General features: G+C 34.4%; 1 protein-coding gene across 1 annotated transcript; it reads right to left on the bottom strand.

The window, feature by feature from the left end:
• Window positions 1–4,006: 4,006 nt before the first annotated feature.
• LOC134267988 (uncharacterized) lies at window positions 4,007–4,835 on the bottom strand. Its single transcript, XM_062750197.1, has one exon. The coding sequence runs from the start codon at window positions 4,714–4,716 to the stop codon at window positions 4,390–4,392; it is 327 nt and encodes a 108-aa protein (XP_062606181.1). The 5' UTR covers window positions 4,717–4,835; the 3' UTR covers window positions 4,007–4,389.
• Between the last annotated feature and the right edge of the window lie 6,300 nt (window positions 4,836–11,135).

Genomic DNA, 11,135 nt, shown 5'->3' with positions numbered 1-11,135 from the left:
TTGCCCTGATTTACCGATGATAAATTAATCTGTGTATCATAAATATTATATCTATGGTTTTCTCCAGTTTGACTATTTCTTACTCTGTCTTTCAATCAGGCAGTTCTATAATAACCTGTTGTGTGTAAATTTTGACTGTCTATGTGTAATCATATTCAGTAATTTTCTAATTTCCCTATCGAGAGCCCTCAGTAATTGAAGTAATACATGTCAGTATAAGATGAGAGGTATCAAAGAGGGACCCTGTCCTTCTTCTACCTATTTATGGAGATTCATTCTTTATTCAGTAGGTTCGACTTTTTGTCCTTGGTTAAATGCATACAATTTAAGGCATAAAAAATATTTTTCTCGGAAAGAGAAAGTTCCGCGAAAAAAAGATTTTTTTTTCTCGTTTTTTTTTTGGGGGGGGGGGGGGGGGGCTAGTTGTCAACCTTGTAAACCGATGCTACATCGTACATGTCAGAGCATGCGCGGACTTAAAAGGCGGGTCGGGGTCCCCCCCCCCCCACCCACCCATTGGAATTTGCAGATTTATTAAATGTATGTACTAAACAAAGCAAAAGTGACCTTGGAACCCACCCACTCCCTAGAAGACGTGGACCCCTCCTCGAAACGCGGAACTATGTGGAAATGGTATGGAAAGTCAGATTTACATATGCAGTATTAAAAATCACACACACCCTAATCCCCACCCACCCCCACGAAAACTAGAGCCCCGCCTGCAGAGTAATGAATAGGTAATGGAAAGTCTGGGAAAAGATTATCATCATTTAACTTTTATTTTACTTTTATATAACTGTGATATGTGTCTAAGCGGATTCGGACGTCTGTGAAGGGGGGGGGGGTATATGATCGTTTAGGCTCTTTCACATTCCACATCTTTTGCTCGTGTCTTTTGGGGTTCTCAAGAGGACGGATGGGTGATCTGGACCCCCTCTGTTGCTGTATCCGCCTTTTGTGTCATGCAATGTTGCAGGTATTACTAGAATAATATATGCGCCCAACCTTATTGTGAAATCAGTTGCAACCACGTTTGTCACTAAAGCTAAAGAAAGATTTTTTTCTAGGTTGATTGCTTTTTCGTGATCAACAATTTTGAGATTTTCAGGAGGCATTTTTTTTATCTACCCCCCCCCCCCCTTTAAAAAGTCATACTGTATCGGAATGATATGAGGTTTAATATTGTCCATTGATTATGCACTCGGAGTTCCTCGGATGACTCGTACCTCACACATAACCTCGAGGTTTGAATGGAGCGTAGCGGAGTCATCCGAGGATTTCCGATTGTAGATTATGCCTGTGAAAAGTGTTCCCTATTGAATTTACATAATAAATCTACCCGACTTTATACCACAGTACATGTATATACGAGCTTTACTGGGTCCATCGGACGATATTGTTTACTTTGTTGTTGTAAAGTTCTCATGTAAGCTTGGACTTTCAGCAAGGCGTGGCTTGCTCGGCGCAACGTAATAAGCGTCTGTCAAATGGCGAATGGATTCTCATTGGTTAAGAAGTAAAAATAAAGTGTCACGCCACAGCATGATACGCCCGTCAAAAAATTACAATTTTCTTGAACAGTTTAGGTGCAAAAAAATCACATCAACCTTGATTCTAAGATTTCGATGATTTTTCCATTCCTTAAAATATTTATCCATCCCCTGTGATGTAGGCATCAATTATAATAAATATTACATCACTGATAGATTTCTGTGCTGGTTGTGTTAGACCTTGTCAAATGCCCATCATCAAATTAGTCTTAACAACTTAATCTATACCAAATTAGTTTTGAAAAGAAAAGGCTGGCCATCAAATGACATATGTTATAAACTGACCAGCAGTTCTTCTGTCTAATCCCCAAAGGGTACAGAGGGTACAGGTCACTGCTTAATCAGAGCGACTGAGACAGCTAGCCTTCCTACATTGAACTCATTAATTAATCTTTAACTGGATGCTTATATATTTTACTACCAAGAGATGAATGGGTCTGCACTATATATTTTTAATAAAATACTCAAAGATTTTTTTTTTGGTTGAGATTTAATTTTTTAATATGTAATTCATATGGACATGCTGATTCCACCCCACCCCAAAAAATTAGTTTTTAAATTAATAATATTACATATCAGATTAGTCTATTATGCAATATCAAATTAGTTTTAATTACTTTTCATCAAATTCATTTTAAAACTTAAGCTAGTCAACAAGAGCTATTTTTAATCAAACAGGCTTACCCATTTGCCCAATACTCAAGGGATATAGATAACACCAATGTTAGCTCCTCGCACTCAAACCCATTAATTTCTCTCTAATTTGACATGCAATTTTCTGTTATCAAAATTCTTCTTGACCAGTGCTTGATAATTACACTCATGGGAGAGGCAGGATTTCTCTGACATACATTATATTTGTTATAGATTGCTGTCAAGTATATGCTTAAAAAAAAAAGTATTTTCTTGATTTAACACTTTTTTAATAAGGACAGTGCAATACTCTTACATTATTTGGAATGTGTAAATGAATAGTAAAAAGACACTTTTTTTTTTTTAAATTCACTTAAATTAAAGGTCACAGTGACCTTGAAATAGGTCGCGACACACCTTATACCTAAGATGCATAAACTGGCCAAGTTTGATGATTGTAGGTCTTATGGTTTTCTAGCTATGGGCCGGAAAGGATTTTTCCATATTTGGCTATAACTTCTTAAATAAAGATCAGAGCGACCTACTTTTTGTGCGCGACACACCTTCTACCCAAGATGCATCAGATGACAAAGTTTGATAATCCTAGACCTAGTAGTATTAAAGTTATGAGCCGGAAACGAAAAAGCTAACAGACAGACGGACAGACGGACGGACACGAAGCCTATAACATAATACGTCCCGTCTTAAGACGGGCGTATAAAAATCAGGAACTTTAAATTGTTGTTAAAAACGATGAGACAACTTAAGCCTCGCCTTTGTGCCGTGCGAGAACTTTTACTTGGTTATTTTCTATACTAGTTGACATTCGGCCGAATTTCTATCCTTTGTTTATTTCAACAGTGAAGGAAAGCTGTGTAATTTTCAGAAGCTAATTATGTAACGTCGAGAATACCGCGCCTTACTGAAAGTCCAAGGTTAACTGGGAATTGCCCTCATTCGCTGAAATTTGATGAACCAAGAGAATTTTTTCTGTACTTATATATTTTTAGAAATAATGACAGAAACCTATATATTTTTTTAAAGATATAACTTGTATCAAAATTATTCAAAATTAATCCTGTTGATTTTGAGTTTTCTATTAAAAATGTTGTAAATTTTCAATTTTCTAAGGGGATGTAAATGCAAAATTTACATGATAACATCTTCCCCTAGAAAATTCAAAATTTACAACACGATATAACATAAATCGAAAACACATTTAGTGTTCCATTTTAACCTCAGGGTACAGTACACATCGCCTTTGAGAACGATTTTAACAGTGACAGTGCTTTAGATATCCTTCGGGAGAGACTGCTGTGTGAACCCTGGGGCCGCGGATTTTATCAGTACATCCTGCAGTTATAGTTATGAAATTCTTTTTTAAGTAATTTTTTGGAAGTTTTAATTCACCACAAGCCCTAGTGCAATTCATTTTCACGTACATGTACGTCTTCGTAAGTGCTTTTCAGTGACTTGTAGAATATGACATGTTTTTTTGTACTTCAAATAAGAGCATTTTGCAGTATATGTAAATATGAATAGGAAACACTAGAGGAAGGGTTGTAGTCCGGAACTGACAAGATATATATACGGCTCAAAACGACAAACTGAAGTGTTAAGTGGCTTGATCCTCGTTATTAAAGAATATAGTCGCGTATTCGTCGTTTTTATCAATTTTTCATATACACGAATATAAATATTATTTGTTCAAAAATAATAATAAAAATCAGTCAAAACAAAAGAAAATAAACACATAAGATAAAAAACGTACGAAAATCAGAATAATTAGCCCTTCATTTTGATTAATAATTAAGAATAAGATATAAAGTAACGATAGTATTTATTACTGATGATAATCTTACAAATATACGTATATAAAAGGAACACATATACATGAACTACTGACAAAGATATTAAAGTTATTTATAAATTGATAAAAGCAAAGTTAAGGCATGCAATTTCAATACATTATAATCTTTCTACTCGTTATTTCACATCTTATCATCCCGTGGGTGCCCCTGACCCTAATTTGCAGGCCACACATCCATCTCTGCACATGGCAAGAATATTACTGTCAACCTCAAGCAACGCTACAGAAAACTTTCACTACAATCTGATCGATAAATGTGAATAATCCTCCATTTGTTCACAAACTAGAACTTTTTAAGAAATATCATTCATTCACTGTCACAGGCGCGCGTCCCCCCTACTCCCGGGCGATGGACTGGGGGCTCATGCCCTGGATTTCCTGAGCTTCCTGGACTAGAGCACACAAGGGACAGAAGCACCAAGTCAACAAGTCTCCCATTAAGCTCCCTTGAATTCCCTTAGATTCCCTGATTTTTCCTCGGATGCTGATAGCGGCCCAGATATCTACTAGAGGTACTAGGAGAGCTACACCACACAGTAGGCACGATTCTCCCACCGACTCTGCATTCTTTCCGAATTGATAACACGGTACAAAATAGGACATTAAACACAGACCAAAGTTGTCAAAGCATCCAAACAATCCGTGCTGCCATTCTCCGGACATTTTGATTGATGTTGGTTTTTCTGCAACCACTTACAAACTTTGCAAATTAGATGCGATTGTCTGTAATAAAAGTTTTGTCTACTTGTACAGCCAACGCCCCGGGAAAATGAACGCATGCGCACGGAAGTCAGAGAGAGAGATTGGAAAAAGATGCGAGATCCCCCCTGGGGATAATACGTCATCCAACAATAGCGCATTAAATTGTAAGTGATGGATGTCTACGGGCAAAGCGACCGCGTCGTCAAACAACATTCCGACATGCCTCTTGCATGGTGAGGCAATTTACATAAATTGTTTTGAACAATAAAAAATATAATTAATTTGTGGCATATTTCTAGATTTCCCTTCCTAAAGCCTCTTACTAATCCGTGTGTAATCTGTAACAGATGTCTATTTGTGCCAAACAAGATCTGAACAGGATACACTATCAAAAGTGTGCTGGTGGACAAACACGTGCAGTGACCTATCGATTGGTCTAAAACCATGGCATTCTATGATAATTTTGTTTATTATATGTCAATTATCTTGTTTAAGAAAAATGGGAAAATCGGGCATTTATAATGCAAAATATGTTCAAAACAAACATAGCAACACAATATTTTGGCGCGTATTTTCACGCGAAATATCATAGGTTCTTTTCTACACATTGAAAAACAAAGCTCATCAAGGCATGTACATATGTAACAGGGCATTTTAATAATCATTTTAATACACATATAATTTTGATAGACATATATTTTGTTTAGATATATAACTGATACTAGAAAATACTTTCCTGCAGAAAAATGTTTAAAAATTAGTTTTGGAGAAAGAAAAGTAAATTTGCGGTCTCGTTGGATCTATTCATTGAACAAAGGGGGGGGGGATAAAAAACAAAACAAAAAAAGATTCAGTTGTGTCAATTATACATGACTGAGATGAAATTTAATTTCTACTCATTCATAATCGGGGTTAAATTTTTTACTCTCATATTTTTGTCGAACATGGGCATTTTCTCTTCTTATTCGCCGATGTTCTTCATTGTTGATGGTTGTTCCCGCATAAAAATAATAATTTAAAATATGATGAAATTGCAAATGTTCTATCAAAAAATTATTTCAATTGCCGCCTACGTAATTATTTTTTGGAGAATCCAAAACAGTATTTCGTAACACATACATTCCATTAATCACTAACTGTTTTGACATGTTTGCATTTTCCCTTGCTGTTCATTCAAATATATTTACGCATAGATAATTAATACATGCATATGTATATGTATATTAGTGAGTGTAACACCAATCTACTTTTTTTTAAAGAAGAGAGTAATCTAGTATTTATTTTATGTAAAAACTAATGAAATTTTCATAGATTCAATAAGACAGTATCACTAGAAATAATTTTGACAGGTTAATTTAAGGGCGGATCCAAGAACCACCGGGTTGGATCATCTGAAATTTTAGACCAAGAAATTATTGACCGATAATAGAAATCATCTTTCGCCCAAACCTTGCAATTCAAAAGCTATTTAATTCAAGGGGGTGGATGGGTTTAGACATACCCTCCTAACCATCATAGAGGGTCCGGATTTCCAAGAGTTGTCCAAGGTTATTTTCTCGTTACTTTTACATGTATAGAAAATTTAAAACTCTGAAAATTCCAAGGGTGGATGTGATTCTGCCCCAACCCCACTCTTTCGAAGCAAGATTATGCCAAGGTCGACATATTTTTCATCGATACATGATTGGTAGGGCCTAAGAATGAAAAAAAAAATACTGTTGCAATCATCTGTTTACCTGGATCTATTGCGATAAAAAGGTTCTTCTCTTTGTGGAACAAGATATAACATTGTAATATTCTTTTTCATAGTGTCATGTTCTAAATTTTGTATTTACTCCCACCCGGTAAATTCAAAACCATTTTTTATTAAATTTTGATGTTAAATATGTGGATATTAAATTAATCAATTATATACTCTTAAATTCTACAATTTAGAATAATTATTTATAAATTTACTAGTTTTATTTCTTTTGACTTTTGTAAACAAATCTCTTATGAAGAAAAATGCCTTATTACTAGATATTTTGTCATTTCACTTCACATTCTTATCAATTAAGCTTTACTTGGTAAATAAGCAAATAACACGTATGTCTAATTTCCTGTCAAGGTAGATGTAAGAAAAGATGTCATGACACTTTTTAACTGGGTAATTGTTTATACAAGCGATTAACGAAAATTAACCTGTAAACCATCAATGAGACCGACTCTTGCCGTAAGCATCTGAGTAAATTAAATTAAGAATAGGTTTTCGGACAAAGAAAGTTTTTTTAATCATGTGATAAGATTTTATGAATTCTCATTGGTTGACTGTAGAAAAGCCAATTTTTTTGTGACGCGCTCGAAAGACATTTTTTGTACATTCTATTGCAAGTTGCTCAAAATACAAGACGTAAACCTGAATTTGCTCTTGTCTTTATTTTTCTAAGCAGATTGTACTTTTTCTCACGTTTAAAGAATGGCCCTATTCGCCTTGTGTATATTTATCATACCGAATAGGGCCATTCTTTATACGTTCAATCTGCTGCAAATAACGACATAATGTGTTTGACTTTTATATTTTCGAGGTATTAACACTTTATTTTTTTTTCCATTAAAAAAAAAGTCATTAACTCTTTATTAGTGCGACTCTTGCCGTAAGCATCTGAGTAAATTAAATTAAGGTACATTGATACTCTGATAAGAGAGATAACTCTTAATGACACAAATGTCTATTATTCCCTTATAAATTTGTCAAGTTGAAGTGCATTTTTTGTCAAATTTTGCCCCGCAAGCCATGCTATAAATGTTTGTTTTTTATTCAGCATATACATCATATACATTTCCTTTGGAAAATCATAAAAGTTAAAGAAAAATTTTATATGAGTGAGCAGAGGGTTTATGAACCTTAAGAACAGGTTTTCGGACAAAGAAAGTTTTGTTAATCATGTGATCAGATTTTATGAATTCTCATTGGTTGACTGTAGGAAAGCCAATTTTTTGTGACGCGCTCGCAAGACATTTTTTGTACATTCTATTGCGAGTTGCTCAAAATACAAGACGTAACCCTTAATTTGCTCTTGTCTTCATTGTCCTACAGAGTACCACAAAGATCGTTGGTCATTTACTCGAGGAGAAATTCCATATTCAAAAACTGATGTCATTGCTGTAGTTCACTTTAATTTCGCGAAACCTTATTTTCGCAAAATAGTCATTATTTCTTTATTAGCGAGACAAAATTTTCACGAAATTCTGAAGGAATATCAATAACTGCAAGAATATCTCTGCGAGAAAACTCGCGTAATTACGCAAAAATTAAGTTTTCTTGAAAAAAGTGATTTACTTTAATATCCCCACCTAAACTAACCCGCCCCCCCCCACCCCACCCCCCCCCCCCCCAAAAAATGCAACTCTTTTGATTATTTCTGTGTCAAATTGAATAGTGTTGATTTTTTTCAACCGACATGCAACATACTTTATGACGATTAAATTTAAGAATGGAGGCGTCCAAGGCGAGGACAATCCCCCGCTCTGAAAAAAGACATTTCTCAATTCTAAAAGTTATATTTTTTAAAATTATATATGGTTTATATCATCTTTTACACATTTAATTCTGTGTTTCACTGTTTTAATATATTTGAAATAAAAAAACAAGAAAAAGCTTCACGTTTCTCCATAGGACAGGGTTTTGTCCAAGACCGACCGCTTTAACCACTACGCTACGAAGTATATGCATTATCGACGTCTGTCAGTGTAAATTATTAGCAGATAGTTTTGATTCAGAATTATTAAATCGATATACAGAAACTAAACTAGGGAAAGAAAATGTTTTCAGTATTAATAAAATAGGTGAATTTGAAGTATTAGATATGTTGAATACACTTGATGTAAACAAGTCAGCCGGTATAGACTTTATCGGACCTCGTCTTCTAAAACTTTCGGCAAATGTTATATGCAAATCTATTACACATCTTATAAATGCTAGCATCACTAATGGAGTATTTCCATCCCGTTTAATTAAAACAAGCAAAAGTCACTCCTATTTTCAAAAACGGCGACCACGCAGATCCAGGGAACTACAGACAGACATCCATTCTTCCAACATTATCAAAATTAGTTGAAAAACACATGGCCAATCAAATACGTAACTTTGCCTCTTACTTTGATCTTTTATTTAAATCACAATCTGGATTTTGAGAATTTCATTCATGTCAAACGGCTCTTACAAAACTTACAGATAATTGGCTACAAGCTATTTTTATAGGCATAACTTTCATTGATTTTATCAAGGCATTTGATTTGGTTAATCATGATATACTTATAAGTAAACTTCAATCTCATCACTTTGATCAAATGGCTATTAAATGGTTTTATTCTTTTTTAACCTCAAGGTCCCAGTGTGTAAAAATAGGAACATATTCCTCTGATTTTTTGTCCGTCACAGCAGGAGTGCCCCAGGGATCTATCTTAGGTCCCCTATTATTTTTATTGTATAAAAATGGTCTCCCTTTACATGCAAATAGAACAGATATTGATATGTTTGCCTATGATGCAACCTTACAGACATATCATAAAAATATAGAAGGCATTGAGAATGCCCTAAACTTTGATTTGTGTGAGATTGAAAATTGGTGTTCCAAAAATCAAATGGTGTTAAATACCAACAAGCTAATTCAGAGAATTCGTTTTAGGGAAAAATGTTGTCCCCCTTCTGAATTTGTAGAATTATTAAATGTATACACACACACACACACACAATACATGTATGTCAAAATATAAAGATTTGATTGCTTATTCTTTATTATGTGTATAGAAGATTTTTTATATGGAATATTTATCACACTGTAATGATGATTTTATAACCTCATAAATTTTTCATTTCACGTGCTGAATACTATCATTTAGTAAAAAAAAAAAGTATTTTAAAAAAAAAAAAAAAAAAGAGAGGATCGGGAAATAAACCTACAGTGGAAGCATAACCATTAGACCACGTGCTTTATATTTTGGAAGTATATGCAGAACTGAAGTCACATACATGTATATATATATTCATGTTTTCATGTTATTCCAAAATTTTACACAATCCATGGTGTTTGATTTATTTAGCCTTTCTTAATCAGTTCTTATTGATGTAATAAGAACATAAAGTCCGCCGAGAACCTGTTTTATACGCATAACTCTCCTCATGCCCCTGCGCTAAAAATAGCGACATGTAATACTATAAATACTAATAAAACAAACGGGGCGGGGCTCTTTGAGAGGGGCGAGAGACGTCCTAGGGAGTTTTGGTATAAAATTACATTGCATCAGCTCAAAATCTTCTTGAAATATCGCCCGGAAATGATAGTGTTACACACAGAGAGAATGTATAAATTTACGACCTTGAAGTTTGACCTTTTGACCTCAAAATCAAAAGTGCTTTGTAATCCACAGGGAGTTGTTATGTAAAATTTCATTGCAATAGCTCAAATGGTTCTAGAGATATCGTGTGGAAACGAAAGTGTTTTAACAGACAGAATTTGCTTATTTATGACCTTGACCTTTGACCTTTTGACCTCAAAATCAATAGGGGTCTTCTTTAGTCCATAGGGAGTTGCTATGCTAAATTTCATTGAAAAAGCTCAAAGGGTTCTCGAGATATCGTGTGGAAACGAAAGCGTTACAGACAGAAAGAAAGACGGACGGACGTGTTCCTGACTGGATGCACAGTTATCCCCCACTTTTCAAGCGGGGGACAAAAACGGTGCGGGGCACTTTGAGAGGGGCAAGAGACGTCATAATTTTGTAAAATTACATTGCATAAGCTCAAAATCTTCTTGAAATATGCCCGGAAATGAAGTATTACACACAGACAGAAATAAATTTACGACCTTGAACTTTGACCTTTTGACCTCAAAATCAGTAATTTCATTAGGCCACAGGGAGTTGTTATATAAAATTTCATTGCATATATTTTTATTATATGCCAGTGTGGAAATCAAAAGTGTTATAACAGAAATAATTTGCTTATATATGACCTTGACCTTTGACCTTTTGACCTGAATATCAATAGGGGTCTTTAGTCCATATGGTAAATTTCATTGCAAAAGCTCAAAGGATTCTCGAGATATCGTGTGGAAACGAAAGCGTTACAGACAAACAAAAGCCACATATCCCTAAAACATCTGTTAATTCACTTTTCAAAAAAGGACAAAATGTATGCTTAAAATTAACAAAGAAAATCAAGAATAAATTCCCCTGAACTAAATTTATATGCTTCAAACAAATTAATTGAAAATGTCGAATCTGAAAAACTTCTTGGAGTGTATGTTGATCATGTTGATTGCGCTATAATCACCATTTTGACCTAGTTTGTAAATCTTTGACATATAAATCATATACCTTATGCAAAATGAAAAAAAATT

The sequence above is a fragment of the Saccostrea cucullata genome, unplaced genomic scaffold, assembly GCF_032062105.1.
Source record: "Saccostrea cucullata isolate Sc308-1 unplaced genomic scaffold, CSIRO_AGI_Scuc_v1 ctg1325, whole genome shotgun sequence".
Classification (NCBI taxonomy): Eukaryota; Metazoa; Mollusca; class Bivalvia; order Ostreida; family Ostreidae; genus Saccostrea; species Saccostrea cuccullata.
Note: the sequence above shows the minus strand (reverse complement) of the source record. Positions and strands in the feature narration are given on the sequence as shown.

Coding starts and splice junctions, on each gene's coding strand:
- LOC134267988 (XM_062750197.1), bottom strand. CDS start 4,716: ATGTCCGGAGAATGGCAGCACGGATTGTTTGGATGCTTTGACAACTTT.